This window comes from Larus michahellis, chromosome Z (genome assembly GCF_964199755.1).
Source record: "Larus michahellis chromosome Z, bLarMic1.1, whole genome shotgun sequence".
Taxonomy (NCBI): Eukaryota; Metazoa; Chordata; class Aves; order Charadriiformes; family Laridae; genus Larus; species Larus michahellis.
This window is the reverse complement of record NC_133930.1, coordinates 86,933,667-86,953,703: the sequence shown is the minus strand read 5'-3', so window position 1 is coordinate 86,953,703 and position 20,037 is coordinate 86,933,667. Positions and strand designations below refer to the sequence as shown.

Below are 20,037 nucleotides of genomic sequence, written 5' to 3'. Positions count from 1 at the left end.
TAAAGCCAAGCTTCTTCAAGGGAGACTCCCTGTTTTCCCACCTGGTTTTCTGGAGCACCTAAAATACTGAGCCAGTGTAGCTGGAATCTACACTGCTAGATTTACAGGATGTTGACTACTACTGTGTGGTTCAATGTGATTTATTTACTCAGGTTGCCCAGTTTAAAAAAAGAAAAACAAACCAATTGTTTGTCTTTTGAATTAAATGCATGCAAGGATACACATAGCTACTCTAAGTATATGATATTCACATGTTTAACCCTAACACATAAATAGAGCGCACACATTTACTCACTTATTCAGCTTCCCTGTTCTCCCCATAATTCCGAATTGGACAGACTGGCTCATGTGCACAAGTTTCTGGTGTTGCTACAAGACAGCTAAATAAAAAATAACAAAGCTTTTCCTTACCTGCCCACCTGACTCCAGAAGTTTTCGATAGTCAGGTGGGATAGTATCATCTCTTTCTCCAAGTTTGTCTCTGTGTTCAGATTTAGCTTTCTCCTGAAAGCATTTAACAACTTTAGTACTTATGTTAGAAACATTAGCAAACAGCAAGTCAGAGTGCTCACTGAACTTAGGACAGCTGCCTTTTTAGAATTTAAAATTTCAAAACTACCATGAAAAAACCCATATATTTATTCCATTATGAAGTGTGTTTCATGCCTGAAAGTTCTAAATTTAATAGCTCTCAACAAGCGTACACAGTTACTAAGTTAAATATATATATATATATACACGCACAGCAGCAGAAAAAAACCAGTTACGTCAACTTTCAGTTCTGCTTTTCAACAATACAACTAAAAGGAGTCATTCCATACTTTTTTATTTGTGATACAGTGATTTGCTTCGATACAGTGTGCCAAATCTCATCCATGCACTGTATCATTGACACAAAACTGATGTTTTTGCAATGTCTCACCTGTGAATGCATCCAAGTGCCTTTAGCAAAACCCAGGACACTTCTCCACCTCACACCCAAACTGATCAAGAGTGGCCTACGCGTCCCATCAGACTTAGGAGCCAGAGGCAGTTTCAATTCCAACACAACTAGAAGGCAGAGCACCACAAGCTCCTCAAAACCGCCTCAAGAAGGGATGCGTTCCTTCCACTGTGTTTATTTTTCCATTTATGCTGCTTTGATTTCTCACAAAAATACCAGAAACACGCCAAATACAAGAGCTGGTTTAGATCCAAGTAGGTTTCTGAGCATATTATTGAAGAGTATTTTTGTATTTGTTAACGCAGACAGTTTGAGGCACTCTCATTTCTTTTTGAAATTTCTTCATGCGGCGTAAGCATTTTCAATGCCTTTGTAAAGACCACCACGCCACAAAGGCAGGGCTCCTACAGCTCCACTGAAGCACAGGAGCTCTGCAGATCTCGCAGTCAAAGCGTTCACTCCCTTGCTATGGCGAGGGACAACTACCCAGACCGCAGGAACCTGTTCTACGGCAGCCAGCAACCTCCGCACCCGAGCCTGGTCTGACAGTAGGAACCTCCTTCTAGATTCCAGCCTGAAGCTATTCATGGGCAGCTTATGGTGGTTTTTTTCCCCAGTAACATCCTTTACCGTAAGTATTTCAGTTTACAACTTGCTATTACTACTACTATTATGCAAAAATGCGTCTGATTTTCTTATTAGTAGAAAGGTCTTCATACAATTACACGAAGAAAGACTGAATGAAGGAAAAACAAGTGGAAACACGCAAGTAAAAAATGGGACTGATTAAATGAACATTGTCTGTTGATGAACTTGGTACCTCTGGGGTTATAAAAGTTAAAGTCTGACAAAAAAGAAGGCCACAAAATTAATTTTAGAAAGAGGCCAGAGAAGACGCCTGAAAAATAATTAGAATAATGACAATAAAAGGTACTGAAATCGAAGTATTGCAAATTACCTGTAGTATTTCAACACCTCCAAACAGCTAAACTATCTTAAATAATTCAACATTTTTCTCCAAAACCACAAGTAATCCAGTTGATTGAAGAGTACACACTTAGAAGCAATATGCCAACATGCCATGCAACAAGTATGTTGTTTTTTTCTCATAACCTTACACCTACATCTGAAAATCACATACTGTGTACTTCTACAAGTACATAAGAAGTATGGCAGTGTACCATTTAAAAGAAATCTACAAGAAGTTAGGCAAGTATCTCAGTTTTTGTCTGGTTTTTGTTGTGTTTTCCCCACCCCCCCCCAGACTGCACAACTTTCATAATGTCTTTTGTTACCTTTACTTTATCCACAACTGGTTTGTTCTCATCAGGGTCGGGTTCCCTCTGTCCCAGGGAATCGGACAGGAGATCCAAGGCTTCATCCATCTCTTTTCCTCCCTAACAAAGTATAAACACAGTCGTGAATGAAATCAGCTCTAAAAATAATTTAATTCATCAAGCTAATATAAGTACTGACTAATGAACTGTCAACCTTAGTGAACAACGAATGATCAGCTCTCCCTCTGTAATTACAATGTAGAGCAATAGGTGGGGAAACATAATTTCAAGAAGGGGTTATGGAATTTTTTTTTAATAGCTCTCTTTTGTTACACAGAAGCCTACTTGATCTAACGAGAACAGCTCTATGAAAAGATTGTTTTTCAGTAATTGCCATTCATTTTGCAAACATCATTATCGCTGCAGATTAGCTGCTAAGGAAGTGTCAACCTGAATTAAAACTTATTAACATTTTATCTCCACAATACGTATGGTCTTTTGCTAATTCACATCAGTTATATTCAAACACTGGTTAGAAAAAAAGCCCTTCAACCCAACTAAAACCCAGGTGGGAGGAGCTGTATATTCCCCTCTCCAGCCAGGCTGGAAACACCAGAGGGAGCTCCCTCCGCACAGATGGAAATGGGGAAGGGGGGACACAACACCACCAGGACGTGGTGCGAAGGGAAGTCCTCCTGGTACTAAAAGGAGGTCACGGCACTGCCCACTCCTCCACTAACCTTGAACTCCTCCTTTTATAGCCTTAACAGATGACTTTGCCACTATGGTAATGACTACAGTATTATTATTTTAAATGTTCTCATTGCCTAAGCAGGAAAAGAAAAGGTGTGGTTCGGTTACAGGCCCAACCCTAAAAACAAAACCATCGGCACGCAGGTAACTACCCGCATTGACCCACAGGAGGGAAACGAACCCATCCCCCAATGCCCTCAGCGACTCCGGAGCAATGGGCACCGGACGGGGCAGTTCCTCTCCCCAGCGCGGGTGAGGCCGTTCCAAAGGCAGCGGGGATACGACAGCGAGCGGGAGGCACTCGGACACAGCGGGCAGACCAGTCTTCGCAGCTAGCCAAACACACAGTGCCCAGAAACTCATACTTTTTTTTTTCCCAGATGGAACACTTTCTTACCCCCCAGTAGCCTGAATTAGCAATACATTATTTAACTTTTCAACAGTCTATATCAGACTACATTGTTACAGTAAAACTGGCCACGCTCCCACCTCTCTCCATCAGGCAGTCCTTAGTTTGAGATAAGGATGTACAGAAGAGGTTGCTTACTGAGGTAGAAGCTGGAGGAGCTGATGAGTGCACTGAAGAAACTGTAGCAGCAGAGATAACGTCTGCGGAATCTGCGGGCTTTTCACCCTCCTTAGTTTTCTGCAACAAGACACAGCATTGTTATAACACAGAGGATTAAGAGAAAAATTCTCACCAAATTCCATGCATCAAAAAGGCAATGCCCATTCAGTTTGCTTCTAGGACTTTATTTTTCTTGGAAGCTCTACCTATTTCAGATTGAAGCCCCTTCCTGAGAAGCACTGGCAACACTTTTGCGTCTCAGTTTGTTCACGTTCCATCTTCCATCTCAACTGCTGGGTTAAACCCTGGCATAGCTTAAGTCAGGGGCAGGTTCAATGTGCCTTCAGAGGAGCTAAGATTTCACCAAGCCCACCTATATTCCCAAGTAACACCTAATACTCTCAACTGCAAAGCATTACTTATGCAAGTAATTGGTAAAAAGCTATGACAACTAACTTACCTAGTTTTTTTTCTTATTATTAAAGTCTTGCTCTTCTATTAATTTATTGCAAAAAATATTTTAAAATTTTAGTTATTGAATTTTATTTAAGAAAGTTTACATAAACTTTAAGGGAAACAAATTACATATCAAGATTATTGAAACAATTTGAAAATAAAACAGATCTTCAGAAATCAAATATAATCACCTTTATTACAGTTGGTGTAGGTAATGGTGCAGATGGGGATGGAGAACAGGAAAATCCTTCTGTCAAACCCTCTAAAAGATCATTTTCACTCATAGGCTATAATTAACAAGAAAAAAAGAGGCTTATATAAGCTTTTCATCTATTAAAAAGTGATCAGGTAACACAATAAATCTCCATTTTTAAACTGAAGAATGAAACCTTACTGACACTTGAGTAATTAATTAATGAATGGAACATTCATCTGAATATTGACTTTTTTACCTGAGACTTTTCTTCAGGTTTTGGTAAGAGTGGTTTTCCATCTTTAGCCTACAACAGAAAAAGCCCCTTATATTAAACCAAACTGTCCTTAAATGACCGTGCAATACAAGTACTCTCAGAGGATTTGCTGAGCAACAGGCAGTATTACACAAGAAAATGATCCAACTAGTTACCTCTAGCCTCTACTGCTGTTACTCAGGGTGTCATTTAAAAATCCAGGTCCTGTAACTCAGAAACATCCGAGTGCTGAGAAGTGATTCAGTGTGTGGGATTCTGAGCTTCCCTATTTCATGTTTCAGTTTCCATGGAAACAGCACAATTAACAAATAAAATCCCAAGTTCCAGGCGGGTAACAATGTTCCTGGATGCAGCGTCTACAGAGGCTGCACCTTTTCACACTGGCAGCTGTGGCAGGTGTTGTGCAAGTCCTGGCTATACCTAATCAACCCGTTTCTGTCAAATGAGTTGTCTGGTGATGTCTATAAAAATACCACCTTGCAGTGTTTGGGCTTTTTAACAGGTTTGACCAATAACAATTTATTAAAGTTCTAAAATACAAAAAGCTAATGAAAGACTGCAGTGCACTGAACTCAGCCAAAATTATTCATGTGTAGGTAGCTGTGTCTAAACCACTTCTGTGCCTACGCAGGCATCTAATGACAGGCATCTAATGACAGATTCAGGAACTACAAACTGGAATTTTTATACACTATAAGAATGTCTGAATTAAACATCAACATTTCAAAATGAAATGGGGCTTCAGTTTCATCCATATACTCTGAGGAATGAAAGGACAGTAGGTCTGAAACAGCACATTAAATAAATTACTTTTGCTTCTGTTAATCTGTACTCTGGAGGAATTGTTTCTTCGTCTTCACCCAGTTTTTTGCGTTCTTCCTGTTTGGTTTTCTCCTACAAAGGCAAAATAAAAATAATATTAATAAAACCAAGTAACTACATCCCAACAGAAATGCATTTGAGCAAGCTCTCAGCTCTTCAGTCTAGTGAAGTCTTTCAATACAACTAGCAGATAAAAATCTCATGCAAATTAAAAGAAAGCCTCTTTTCTTGAGAAAGCCTTAATTTCTCTGCCTGTTTCTTCCTGTGTGTATCAGAAGTAGCTCTAACTGTTTCGATGAAGATCAACAGACTTAAGTAAAGAGACAAGCATGGACCAACAACAAAATAGCATTATACCTCCAGGTCTCAGTTCTTGACTTTTTCTTGACATCCACTCAACAGCTATCTGGGCTGCATGCAAAGGAAGGCTGAACACAGAAATCAGTGGCCAACTTCAAAAAGGACCTCCCCCCATACAAGTTATGTTGGAAGATGACAACTAAGAAAAGGTAGTAAAGCCAGCCCTGATAAGTTTTGTTTGGTAAAAGCTCCAGCACACCAGAAGAGCTGTCCTCTCTATTTTTGGCTCCAGTCAACAGTCAGTACCATCTGGGCCATGGTTTGGGGTGGCAAATGGGGGGCATTCAGACTGTGACGATGAACAGCATTCCCTTAGGCAGAACACACGTTTCAGTGACTTACTTAAGGCTCCCTGTTAAAATAAGATCAGCGACAACCCCCAAAGTTTTATGTATCATTTATTTAAACAACTCATCATAAATTTGGTTCCTTTTGAAAAATGATCATACTGGATGCCACCTCTGATGTGCATGTTAGTTCAGCTTTGGCTCAGCAGTAACACACTAAGGTAATGCGGTTTTCAGAATCTGAGGGAACTACTGTACTGTAATACGCAAAATGATTAAGAAAGTGTACTTACCGTGTTGAAATCCTACTAGTACTTCCTAAGCAGAACACAACTGGTTTCACAAGTAAATTTTGTTTTTAAAAAAAGTGAAAATATTATCTCAAAATTGTTTCTAGCCTGAGGAAATACAACCATGCTGAAGATAATTATATCAACAGTCCATTTTTTGAGGTCTGATTGTTTCTCTACCTTAACTTTGTCCACCACGGGTTTCTTTTCATCTGGGTCAGGCTCTCTCTTTCCTAGGCTACTGGACAAGGCTTCCAGTGCTTCATCTGCCACATGACCAACCTGTAAGGGTATCAGTACAGTGAAGCACAGTCCATAGTTTGGAGGTCAGCTGCAACTGAAGAAACCTCTTCATATACTACCACAACCAGCCACATATTACTTAAAGGAAAAATTGAGAAGTAAACTAAAAAGACGTAACGCATTTCTCCCTAATTGTCTTCCCATACTTGGGATCTGCTGCGTTCAAGGCGTAAGGAAACTTTGACAGAGGTTGCACTGTAAGCAGGCTTCTCCTTTCCAAAGACTTACTCACAGATAAAATGTTCCACAGGGAGGGTTGTTTGTTTTGGTTTATAATAGAAGCACATGTATTCTGATAAGAGGTGCAAGAATGTCAGCCGTTAACGCATATCTTCTGAATTATTCAGTAGGATGATTATGACTTTTTGTAGAATTTGTCTTTTCCCGCACTATCTACTAAGTTCACAAACAGCATCCCCTTTAGAGCATTAAGTGCCAGAGTAGAACACAAGAACTGTCAGTTTGATTTCCTCTATTAAGAAGGTCACTGGGCTGAGAAGAAGGTTTGTGCTTCACTTGATTTTATTTTTTTTTTTGAAAGCACTTAGCCTTTGCGGCTTACCTCTACAGAGGAAGAATATGCCATAGTGAAGTATGCATCTGGGCAATATGCTATACCACCGCTTAAACGAAGCACTTTAGCTTCAGCTGACACTACTCACTGAAGACACAGCTGATGGAGCTGAAGACTGCACAGTGCACGCTGTTGCACGAGGGACTGCTTCCTCCTCAGTAGTTTTTGCAGACACAGGAGCTGACGGCTTCTGAAACAGAACAATTACACCGCGTTTTACCCAAGATGCTCGGAAACCCAAAATGTACCTCTTAAGTGGCCTTTTTTTTTTTTTTTTTAAATGAAGTGCAAAACAAGAAAGAAAATTCTAAATTTAAAGGTAGGAGTCAGGAGTCCCTCAGTTAAGGATTAAGTGCCAATAGTGCATGTTCCACTGAAGGCAACAGGGGGAGAGGGAGAAGCTGGGGGGGGAGGGGGGATGGGCGGGCAACAGAACAGTATTTTTCTTGAAAGAACAACAGCATTGTCCAGTCTTAGCAAAACTATCAGCGTCAGCATCTTCAGAGAACTGGAAAGACATACTTTGGATGTAGTGCTGGGCTTCGATGGTTTGGATTGTACTGCAGGCTGCACAGGGCAGGCAAAGTCTTTTGAAAATTCGTCAACAAGATCAGATTCACTCAAAGGCTGCAAAAAAGACATAAATGCTACAGGTGACTCACTGCCTGTTTTTATTTTTTCAAGAATTATATTTCAGCTACTCAAAAAGCAGAGAAACTTTTGTAGCCTACATTGAAATAACCTTTCACATTCACGTGCAACAAAACGGCATGAATTTCACAGCACACAAAATTCAGAAAACCACTTCTCAGAGTGAGTCAGTTGCTTTGTTATCAAAAGTCAACATAATGTAGAGAACGTTACGTTCAATACTGCTTACGGGGCTACTGAAAAGGAAAGTGCAACTTCTCAATTAGGAAAAAAAAGAATGCTAATATTTACTAGATTGTGTTTAATATAACAGCATCATGTTGTTATACTACTTCAAGTATAAATTACATATAGGTAGTGGAAAGCAGCGCTGTCAGATTATGATTCTTTTTTCTTTTTTCCCTGGCAGAAGGAGAGCTCCCTCAGCAGCAGTGCCACCTGGAGCTTCTCTTGGCTTGGGCACTGACTGCTGACACCCACTGGCGTTCACTGCTCACGTTTTAGGGAAAAGTGAATAAAATGCAGTTTTAGTTCCCCACCGTGTGATCTGTTACAATCTGCTGATACTACGTGATCTAGTACTATGTGACCTATATACTTCTGTGACCTATTACTAATGCTCCTGGGATCCTTCAAACTACTGCTTAGACCTAAATGTTTAAATCTTTGCTAGCAGCGATCACCATTCACTTGCTATGCCCAGCCTAATTGGTTAGGGCTCATTTGGTCAAATTCATCATATGTAAAATGACATTTCTCAAGAACAGTTCTTATTTTCCCTCCCACTTTCCTTCCTTTGTGGATCAGTGACCCTAAGCCTATAAAATGCCTCATTGCATAAGGCCCCACTTTCCACAACAACTGAATTCCTCTTTCAATCACGAAATCACAAAAACACCTAGGCAATAGCAACGTTTTTCACAAAGGTAATGCCACTACTTATGCCTACGGGTATGCAGAACAGAAGCACAAAGTAATAGAAGCTCTAGCTGAAATCATGAAGGAAGAAGAACTTCACATTCACCAGGAATCGAGGAAGAACTGTAAGTGACTGAAGGTTTTTCAGATACTGACATAACTTTTTTGATTTGCTGGTTTTGGTTTCACAGGTCTAAATTACCGATAATACCACAGGAATACTGGTGAGCACGTGTTGCTCAAAATCGCCTTCTTTAAATTACAAAGAGTGAAATAGTGCTGAGAAAAATATGGCAACATACGACTTCGATAGCTGTGTGATTCACTTAGAGAACAACTAGTCAATCATATTTGTGTCTCTGACTGATAGTGGTGGAGGAGCATAGGAATTCTTATTCTTCTACTAAACCACTTAATTCTTTTGGCATAAGACCTCATGATTCTGAGCTCACCTTCTGCTTTGGTTTTGTACTGGACTTTAGACAAGCTATGAACCAACCTCCCTTAACTCACGCCATGTTCCTTTCCCGGAGCTTTTCTTTTTTTGGTGTGCCACCTCTTTTGTGCTCCCTGTGAGGCAGGAAGGCTTGTCTCCTAACATCAATGCCTGGTCCCCTTAGACCACGGCTGCTCTCTTTTTTTCCTTATGGCATCTTAGCAGGTGTTCCTTCTGTGCAGCTCTCGCACATCTCCCTCTGAAGACGATTACATGTCTAAGACCTGACATGAAAATTTTTAGAGATGTGAAGTCTTTTCATTGCTGCCTTTGTGTTCCTCCATAATTCAAGCTCGAATAATACACATGACTTCACATTTCAGCTAAAAAGGCACAGTGTCACTCTTGTTTAGATTGGTCCTGACTTTCACACTCATTTCAGAAGAATGGAGTTTCCTGTACTTTTCCAATTTTGGCAGCACTCCTCAACTCACAGTATTTCCAAAGTGAAGCCCTCAGTGTCTTCAGTGCTCAGTTCCTTTGCTCTTCCTAATCTTTCCTTTCTTCCTGGGCATTTTAAATTAACATTTGTAACTTTCAGTCTTTTCGTTCTATCTTGCGCTTTGTAGGCCACAATGGATGCTTTTTCACAAAGTACAAGTTGTTCTTTGTGATTAGGAAAACGTCCACAGCAGCTTTTTCCTTCTTGCCAGTCATGTTCCTTTATATTTGATGACCAGTGAGAGGAAACTGTCAACAAAACACAAGATTTTCCTGCCTCGCCCCTCTCTGTCATTTAAGAGCTCCAACAGACTTCTGCAGAATCCCTTACACTAACTCCCCATACAGTTTTCCTTTGTGTCAGCAGTTATTTCTGTAACTCTCTCCTATCTTCATAATCTCTAAACCTTTTTCTTGCTATGAGCTCTACATCTAGAGCCAGTGAATTTCAATAAAACCAACATTCACTTGACAAGGTTTTGTGCAAGGAAGTAAACACGCAAGCAGACCAAGAGACTTACATAATGGCACAGGGAGAAGTGATGACAGAGGGGGAGAAAACAGGGTATCTATTCACACTCCTACAATATTGTCAGTTTTCTAACCTTAGGTTTTTCTTCAGGCTTTGGCAATATTGGTTTTCCATCTTTATCCTAAAAGTAAAACAAGTATTATTGACATTTTCTATCATTATAACAAGTGCCATCCTCCATAATCACCAGCAAAATAAATGATACACAACAAGATGAAATCAGTGACACAGTAACAGGAATTCCCCTAGACAGGGGGAATTCTTACATGGCCAGGTAAGTGGATAAAAAAAGCAAATGTGTTGTCAGCAGAATACAAATGGGCCAAGACACTGAAAAGTGCTCCTTCCTATCAATATCAATATGCGGCAGGAATTAATTCCACAGTAAACCATCAGGAATTCATCCAGTAACAAAACAACCATTGAGTGCAAAAGACAAACTTTTGCACTTGAACAAATAGGGAGTTTAATCCCGGGTCTGTAGTCAATCAGTCTTTTAATCCCTTAAAAGAAGGGTAAAACTGCTCCACTGCTCCTTTCAAAAGAGAAACGTTACCATTCAGCTCCAGCAAGGCCAGTTTATACAGCAACCTCATTAACACCAGTTATACCAATAATCATCACAAGAACTTTAAATTCAGAACTTTATGGCAAACACATCTCAGTTCTAGTGTTATTTTCCTTAACCTTGAACAAATCTCAATCAGCTGAAGTAACAATCTGAAAGACTGAGTTAATTTTCATACCACTTTAAAATAGTGTTTTCAAGGTTACCTTACAGAAGGATACGCACGAGCACTTCTGTAAAGGGATGGAATTTACAGCACTGCGGTTTAGTATCAGAAACAAGTAAGACCACTCTTGGAGAAGGAACGAGTGACCTGGGAAGATCAGATCTTTGCTCAGAATGCCTGAAAAACCCAGTCATGCTGGGCAAAGGAAGGGAAGGAAACTATAGATAACAGAAATCACCAACAGGAGAAAGTCATCGACTGAATACTACTATTGCTTGTTTTCCCCATGTTTTTTCCCTATCTGTGATGAAAGAAAGTGTCAGAGGCAGTGCCCTATTTACAAAGCAATAAAGAGATGACAAGCTTACCAACTCTGGTGTTAGCCTGTATTCTGGAGGTATCGTATCATCACGTTCTCCAGCCTTTTTTTCTTTTTTCTCTTTAGCTTTTACCTTAAAAAGAAAGAACAAAAGTGTCACTAATAGAAATTAATGTAAAAACCCAAAGTACACTAAACTTCACTATCATGATTCTTCAGTGTACTGTTTGAAGAAGTACTAGCATCAGATAGAGTTATTCCATGTATCAAGACAGTAAAATTCCTCAATTTATTCCTATCAAATTTCTGTGGTAAAATTGTCAGGGCTTAAGAATCAATGTCATATGTGAATATGGCTATATTATTTTAATTCCTAAAAAACTTCAGACACTATTCAGAGCTGTCACTTTGTGAATTTTAGAATTTTTGGGGCGTACAAAATCCTTATGTTTCCTTGGATTTCATCACTCTGATTATACAAGCCATATTCTGTATCTTTTCTCATCACTGTTACTGAAACACAGCTTTTAATTCTCTGGACCTCCTTCATGAAGCAATGCATCCACTAAGTTATTTGAGTGAATCTGCAATACAGCTTGCTCTTTTTTGCCAAAATTGAGTTCCAACATCTTCTCTCAGCAACAAAGGATTTTCTGCACTTTCCCTGTCATTTGTTTGCTCTGAGCTGTAAGCGAAGACAGCAGAAAATAATTGATACTAGTAGGCTTAGAGGCAGAGTTTGCAAAACTAAACTAAGAAGTCAAAGTTTAACGTCCAAACACAGGGCTACTGTTAAAATCTAACTGTTGAAGAAAAACAAGATTAGAAGACACAGTGAAAGGCAAGACCCAAATCAGAAAGATAATGGAGTCTGATGGAAAAAGGAGTACCTGCACCAAAACGCCAAAAAGTTAATTAAAAATTGAACAGCAAATACATGCAGAACAAAAGCTTGCTACAAATTGTACCCAGTGCTTGGGGAAAAAACAGAGCAACTATAGTTAATACAGGGAAAAGTGTATGTATGGAGGCTTCTACAGCCAAATGATACCATTCTGCAGGCCATCCTACTATATTGTATTCTACCTGAATCCACTCAGGATTTCGTCATTTCTTACTTTTCTTAATCATATAAGACTCAGACATTGCTTAGGCCTTTGATATGAAGCCCACTTTGTTGCTGTTCTACACATTTGTACAGTATCTAACACAGAGGACTTTGGATTCCACTGCAGCGTCTGAAAGCTGCTGTAAAAAGGAGTAAGATCATACCTCTGACACCTCTACAACAGGGGTAAGATCTTTTTCAGGCTCAGGTTCAGGTCCACCAAGAGTATCAAGAAGAGCTTCCATTGCATCATCTTTAATTTCCTGTATTTAAGAAAATATGCAAATCACTGCTTTATTTCTTTAAATTGGCACAGGTTTTATCTTGCGTATCTTTTATGCTGTATATAAAGCAAACACCCAGCACCGGACCGCTCGTTTCTGTTTGGCTTTACCTGGTGGTAAGATTAGCACAGCCTAATCAACACGTATCTCCTCTTAAGGAGAGGGGAAAGTTAAAAAAAAAAAAGGAAAGCAAAAAAAAGCCAGTATCACGTAACACAATTGCCATATGCCTTGACATGGCAAACCCAGAAAGTGTAAGGTCACACTTCCTCTCTACAGAAGGAAAGAAAAATTTGTAAAACATGAGGAAATTACATCATATTCAAGTTTTAAACATACCTCACATAGCTAAGAAAAAACATACACTTTTCTAGTCCGTTGCCTCTAGTCAGAAGAACTGCAGTTATTTTGTAGAAGAATCCAAAAGGAAAATCATCCGACCTACTTGTGCCAGATCTTTAAGGTACAGTAAAGTCTGAGCAATGGCAATTCATATTATTCCTAAACTTTCTATGACAGACTGAATCTACAACTGAAAACGAGGGTGATGAGCATCTTTACAAGATCAGGCACACATAAAATATGACATGTGCTAGTAAATTTTAATTAGAAGTTAACTAGTCAAAGAATGACTATGTATACCTCTTTTGATTTTGTTTTCTTCTCCTTTGGAGGAACTGAGGTCTTGACTGAACTTGCTGCTTGTGCTTGCACGATTTCCCCTTCCTTACTTGGTTTCTACGAGAGATACAAAATTACAGGCAAATTCACAACAATAAAAAGAAGGGGGAAAATGTCAAGACCATTTTAAATTGAAATATTAAGATAATAATGGCAATATTTCATTTCAATAAAGGCATGCAATACCTCTGTCAGACTTGTCTTCTTTTCTTCACCCGACGCAGTAGAACAGGTAAAGTCAGATGACAGGGCCTCTGCAAGCTCATCATCTGTCATTGGTTTCTGAGCAAGAAATTGCAAACTAGGTTATGATTATTAAAGTTCAAACACCAATGCTGTCAAACTCAGTTTGAAATCTGAGTGTGCTCCATGCTTACTCACCCAATGACCTCATAAGCACATGTTGCTGTCACAGAAAAAAAGATATCTCCCCTCACTGGTTGATTCATTATTGATAAGCTTTTATTTTTATATGTTAAACTTATATAAGCTGGTTTACGGAATTCTCTTGCTAAGTATAGAAATTCAAGTAATCTTCGATAATGACATTAGGAAGAGACTGCTGCATGCACAGCCACTCCTTCCTCCCTTTGGTATTATTATGACCAATATCTCTATGAGCGTTTATTTTACTTGTTTCAGCTTCAGTCAGTGTCCTGAAAATTTCTATTTCTTTATTAAAAACATCCGTGTCAAATTCTGTTTACTCTTACCGGTATCTATGTTATCTCTCACCCCACAGCCCTCTCCCGCTTCCTGGGATTTTCGGAAGACAGGCAACATTTAAATTTAAATGATAATTGGGTTATTTTCAACCTTCCAATATTTTAAAAAAAAAAAAAAAAAAGTTCTTACTTCATCTCGTTCGTCTGCTTTTGGTGGGACTCCGTCTTTGCCATCCCCTTTACTCTAAAATGAGAATTAATTTTGTAGTAAATGGGAAACAAAACCACACAATATGAAAGCAAACATGCTTGAAGAGTATCTTTCTTTTAACTCACTAACCTTCAACAATTTAACGTACTCTGGAGGGAGACTACCTTCCCGTTTACCCATTTCTTCCAAGTATCTTGAAGATATATCTTCCTATGGAAAGAATGCACACATTAGTGTTTTTGTACTATTGTTTCTTGAAATACATTTCTAATGTAGAGCTATCTACAGCGATACTTGTGGAAAGAAAACGCGAGGGTTGGCTAGATGATAGGGCCAGTCCTGGACCACAGCTCTCCAGTGTCTTTCAGAACCCAGTGTCAGGCACCTGCATCTCACGTAGCTTCAACAGCGCACGTCACCTGGCAAAACTCTGCATCTCCACTGCCAGATTCCTTCTGCATGAACATTGGCCATTTCAGTGTCTCAGACCATAGAATGCATTGCTGTACCTAGACTGAATTATAATTATTTATTTTCCAAAATTTTTATCACGGCTGAGCACTGCACTAAGCCGTTCACTTTGTAATCTTAATCCCTCTTAAATTACTCTCCCATTCTAGCTCAGAGAAGTACACATTTTTCCCCAAATTCTCAACGTTTTTCTCAAGTAGAAATGAAATCTCCCAGGTTGTTTACACGCTCTTATACCTCTATCACTGCCTTTTGTAAATCCAGCGCAGGCTATGCTTGGAAATCAGTTCCAAAAGCAACAAACTTTCATTGTTGACAATTTTTTGTTTTCTACCGCAATACACGCGTAACCGTTTCATTTCTGTATTACTGAAAACAACACTAAAATGCAACTGCGACAACTTTATTTTACCTGTTAGCGGATCAAAGTGACAATTACTGGATCAACATAGTAATGTGCAACTACAGACATACTTTAGAGATTACTCCTCTAAAAAATAAAAATGAAAAATTTTAAATACCGTAACTTCTGGACCAGTGTAAACGGGACTAGGAGGCACATCTTCTTCAGGTCCCCCTAGGGTATCTATTAGGCTATCTAGTGCCGACTCATCCATGCCAGGCTAAAAAATAAGCAGACAATTATAGAAGTTATCAAACGGTACAGAGGAAAAAAAACCCCAACATCTAAATCATCTAGTGGATCTGTTGAAAACTCCTGGATACCAAACCAAAAGCTTTCTTTCAGTAGGTCCTGCACTTGCCAAACTTTTCAGGGAGAACTGTTCTTAAACTCATCCCACAAAATGAGGAACAAGATCGTATACAAACATAATTGAAGACAGAGAGTAATCAATTTTATGCTAGTTGTGGTAAAAGTGATTCTAAATAGGTCCTATCTGACAAAGCACAAATGACACACCACTAGGTTGTGACCTCTTCTGTCAGACAGTCCTTCACCACCATGCATTACTACTACATAGCAATACTTCAGCAGTTACCCATTTATTTTTTCTGAAACTGAAGTGTTTCTGAGAGAGAAATACACTCTCAGACATTTTTACAAGGGAAGAATTTATCTGGGACTGCGTTTACCAACCTCAGTACTTGACTCATCAGCTGCAGTAACCACACTTGCACTGGCTGCACCTGCACCAGGTGGACTAGCCGCTATGGACATCTTCTCAGGCTTAGGCTGGAGAAATAAGAGACAAATTAAGAGACAGCTTGATTACATGGCCCGATGTTACAAATCCTAGAGAGAACAAGGTAAAACAGAGACGTTCTACTCAGGCACGCATATCTGTTGTCCCTCTTCATCTACACTTGCAATAAAGATAAGCTGGTTCTACGTGCTGGCTGAGTGGTCGGAAAGTTGAGTAGCTGCAGCTTGCATGGTACTAAGCCCAGCCTTCTGAGGCTGCACGTATTTTTTTGGACTCAGCAACTGGCTAACACACCTGCAGAGCATCCAAATCCTTGGGGATAGCATCTGCCTGCAATGCTACGCAGACATACTCTCTTTCCACTGTGACTTGGCTGTGAGAAAGCAAGCATGCAACTTTAAGTACTTTTCTTCTTTCTTTTACTTTCCATTTTGGAGGCTTTCACCTACAACTGATAGTTCTCAATACACCATTAGCACCAGCAGCAAATAGTGCTCAAATAGGTAGGGTGAAAACTGCTTCAGGGAGTTAGGTGCAGGAGCAACGCCAACTCTGTTGCTGTTCATGTCACCCTGGCCTTGTCACCCAGGCACATGTAGACCAGAAGACCAAAAAGATCTAGATCCTGACTTTACTACACAGTTTTGCTCCAGCTTCTTCTCCACTTGCCCCCCTGAAATGACCCCTCCCCAGCTTCTTCCCCAACCTTTCTCTTCCTAGGTTTTTTTTGAGTCTTGCAGTCAGGGTGTACGGGTTGCCCTACTGAAAATGCATCACCTGCTGACCTGCTGCATTTGGAGCCAACACTGCTACTACAAACACACCTGGAAGTCCACAGGTGAAGGAGCTCCATGATGGCACTGCTCATATGAAGAAAGCATTTGCTTGACTGACCAGGCGGCCCCTTCTGTTCACGGGGCAAGGGAAGAGACTGACAAAGAACTAATTACACCCATGTAGCTGCAAGGAACTTGCACAAAGCTTGTACAAATGACAGAGGAACCCCAGACACCTAACACACGGGAAGAGGCCTACAATCGTGATAATGTCGCTTGCTTAGATAACAGCTGGAGTGTGTGGGACCATGAAAACAGATGTATGAACAGGACAACAAAAGGTGGATGCACACCGGGATCTCCAAAGGAGCAGCACAAACTACCAATACCGCCGGGCTGGGTTGCTCTATCTGCAGCTGATGCTTATCCATTAATGCTGTCATGGGTTAGCTGGAAGTGGTATATTCAGGATGTTGTTTAAGTTAATTAGTGGGTAAAGTGTACAGTTTCTAAGTCCTAGATTTTAAAGCAGGACAAGGAGGTTTTCATAGAAACCTTTAGACACAAGACAGCTTTTGAGCTTTTCTACATAGTGATTTTTGGGGCCCCAGTCTTGCTTTACAATATTCATTATAAGAATCTATCTTGATGTGAATTTTTAACCCCTACAATAACATAAATAATATTGCTACTTCTGCTATACCTTTGCTGTCTCTGTGGAGGTTGCTGGTGGAGGCTGATCAGCTTGTGCTGTAGTTACTTTTCCGGTATTATTTGGTTTAGAAGCTGTTGTCACAGAAGGTGAGGTTTGGCTTTTTGCCTGTGTAGAGATAAACTATTATCATTAGATAAGAAAATACATATGGGCTGGTTTTGTTTGGTTTGTTTTTTTTAATTATTTTTTTTAAACGAAAGAAAGAAGAGAAATACCACAAGAAGCCCCGGGGTGGAGGAAAGGGAGGATAGAAGGAGGGGGAGGGAGAGAGAGATAAATCATACAACTTACATCACGGGGTTCCTTTTGCCTCTCTTCAGAAGCCTGTTTATTTTGAGAGTCTGTTGGCTGTCATGAAATAAAAAAATCGAGATCATTTAGCGTTACCACCATTCAGTGCTATGGAACACGATCTACAGCAGTTCAAATAAGCACAAGATACATTTACAGATGGTTACCAGAACACTTCTTAAGCTGTTTTGAAGCAATAAAGCATCCTGACTGTTCCCCCAAAACACTGCATTTGCAGACCTGCCAGCTCCTCGCTCTTTTGCGCACAGGTATGTTACTCATCTCATGGCAGTTTCATGTGGCGCAGTGGCAGACAAGACTTTAGCCTCTTTTTTCAAAGTTAGTCAAAGGCCAAAGCACAAAAACTCACCAAAGGTCGAAGATATGCATTTACCTTGGTTGACTGTGCGGTTTTTCCAGGTTCTGTTTTGGTTGTTGGTGTGGGCTGAAATAGAAGCAATATACATTCAGATCGAGATTAATATGCCTGGTTATTTCTACAGAGTCAGCTTATTCAAAGAAGAATATCGGACAGGTTCACACTTGTGAGCACAGATCCTGTGTAACTAATAGACAGTGCCTTGACCTTGCACAGATCTCCACTCCAGCGACTGAAGAGCACTCAAATGGGTGCAAACACACACCCTCACACACACACTCTCCTCATACGAAGGACTGAAAAGAGAAGGAAAGAAGATACTAAACAAACACAATGAACAGCTGGGTTTACACCTGAAAATTTTCTGCAGCCATGCCACGAAATTGACTCCTGTGATTCAACTCAAGTTGAAGTACAGTAAGCAATAAATGAATACTGGTAGAAACGTGTAAGAACAAACACTGAAAAATTAAGGAATGGTTATATTTGGTAAGAAGAAATAAAAATGAAAATGCCAGCCTCCTCACCGTATTTTTATTTGTTTTAGCTGCCAAACATTAATTACCATTTAGATATATCCAGCTTCTGTTTGCTAGCTGACCACACAGAGAAATGTGCTACCTTTTTCTACCATTCATTGTGCAAGTATTCACACCCCCACACTAAACCACAGACACTTGGTTGGGAAATCCCAAACATGCATAAAAACGTAGGTGTCTGGGCATAAGCCTGGCAAAGGTGTCGAAGCTGCAGACCACAGTAAAGAACACCCCACCACAAGCAAGTCAGTCACAAAAGGCAAAATACTGATAGAGAAGGAAGACGAAAATTTCCCAAACTCCAAAGTGTGGACAAAATTAAAAATAAAACATTTAAAAAAATGAAAATAATCACTTAGCCTCTCAGATTCCCCCTGTTGGATTTTCTCTTGATGTCTAACGTGATTGAAACACAGTACGTCTCAGGTTCAGTCATACCGTATATGCTTCCACTTGCACATCGTGGTTACATGACTACCATATGGTAAATACACACATCCATTTGTGTACCTGTACACTAAATAATCCTATATTGAAAAGGTAATCCTGACTTTTCACAGTTTTTAAGCTAAAAAAAGTTGAGCGTGTTTAGGTATCATCTAAAGCACAGAGTCATTCAGAGAGGGGATGTCCTTCGGCAGCAAGGCTGCCAAGAAGCATAACACACGCGCAGGCGTGAGGTTCAAGGAACATACAGTTTGACTTTTCCTGCTGTGGGACTGCTGCCTGCTCGGCACTTTAAGTACCCTGCTGCTAAGAAACAAATTCAGGTTTTCCTTACGTGCTTTTCGGAAGAAAAGTAAACACACCTTTTTTGCAGGACAATAAAATGTGTTTACTTGCATTTCTGTCAACACTCGACAACACCTGTACAAAACACAAATTCAAATTCTCAGCCTGCCAAACCAGTTATCAGCAACTGCATGCCTTTTTTAGTATTGTAAATATTGTTTTACTAAATACTTAATGTCTTTTTTGTGTATGCGTTATTCATTATCCTTGTACATCCTTTAGAATGTGCAGCATTGCTCATACCATAGATTTATCTGTGACAATGCTGAAGAGCATGTCCAATGCTGGACCCATATGGGCAATGCTTTCATTCAAGACTTAAACACAGATGAGGATGATGAAGCCACATTAAAACACATGATCATGAGCACATACAGGCTCTCATACACGCAGAGACATATCTATTTACATAGGCTTTAGCAATAGCAAAGTTCAAATCCAATTTTAAAAAAAAATATTAGCAGGCAAGTCAAACCAACCATTTTAGTATAAGACCATACTTTCAAAGGCAACTATTCACTCATCCTTTAAACTGTGTCAGCTGTGAGCAGTCACAGCCTGAAGCCATGGCATATTTACAGCGAACACCGAACTCCTACAGAGAAAAAGACATTCCACCTCCCCTTCTGCTGCCTGCTTCCACCTGCTCTGTGCCACCGCCTCAGAGGCTGCCACCGAAACCGACTCAGGAAACTGAAAAATAGCCTACGAAAGAGAACCAGTATTTTTTAACTCCTTCTGCAGTTTACAGTGGAGCTGCACAAA

At 39.9% G+C, this 20,037-nt stretch overlaps 1 protein-coding gene across 8 annotated transcripts in view; it reads right to left on the bottom strand.

The window, feature by feature from the left end:
• Positions 1-20,037, bottom strand: part of CAST (calpastatin) — a 67,466-nt gene that overhangs the window by 7,903 nt on the left and 39,526 nt on the right. For all 8 annotated transcript variants that reach the window (XM_074569110.1, XM_074569106.1, XM_074569111.1 and 5 more), the window contains exons 5-25: positions 17,957-18,007; positions 17,563-17,619; positions 17,260-17,376; positions 15,714-15,809; positions 15,136-15,237; positions 14,273-14,353; positions 14,123-14,176; positions 13,454-13,549; positions 13,229-13,324; positions 12,467-12,565; positions 11,244-11,327; positions 10,215-10,262; positions 7,626-7,730; positions 7,192-7,293; positions 6,407-6,508; positions 5,278-5,361; positions 4,450-4,497; positions 4,189-4,284; positions 3,521-3,619; positions 2,239-2,340; positions 412-504 (exon numbers count right to left, since the gene is read on the bottom strand). In XM_074569110.1, coding sequence (XP_074425211.1) covers positions 412-504; positions 2,239-2,340; positions 3,521-3,619; positions 4,189-4,284; positions 4,450-4,497; positions 5,278-5,361; positions 6,407-6,508; positions 7,192-7,293; positions 7,626-7,730; positions 10,215-10,262; positions 11,244-11,327; positions 12,467-12,565; positions 13,229-13,324; positions 13,454-13,549; positions 14,123-14,176; positions 14,273-14,353; positions 15,136-15,237; positions 15,714-15,809; positions 17,260-17,376; positions 17,563-17,619; positions 17,957-18,007 — 1,812 coding nt within the window. The remainder of the gene's footprint in view (positions 1-411; positions 505-2,238; positions 2,341-3,520; positions 3,620-4,188; positions 4,285-4,449; positions 4,498-5,277; positions 5,362-6,406; positions 6,509-7,191; positions 7,294-7,625; positions 7,731-10,214; positions 10,263-11,243; positions 11,328-12,466; positions 12,566-13,228; positions 13,325-13,453; positions 13,550-14,122; positions 14,177-14,272; positions 14,354-15,135; positions 15,238-15,713; positions 15,810-17,259; positions 17,377-17,562; positions 17,620-17,956; positions 18,008-20,037) is intronic.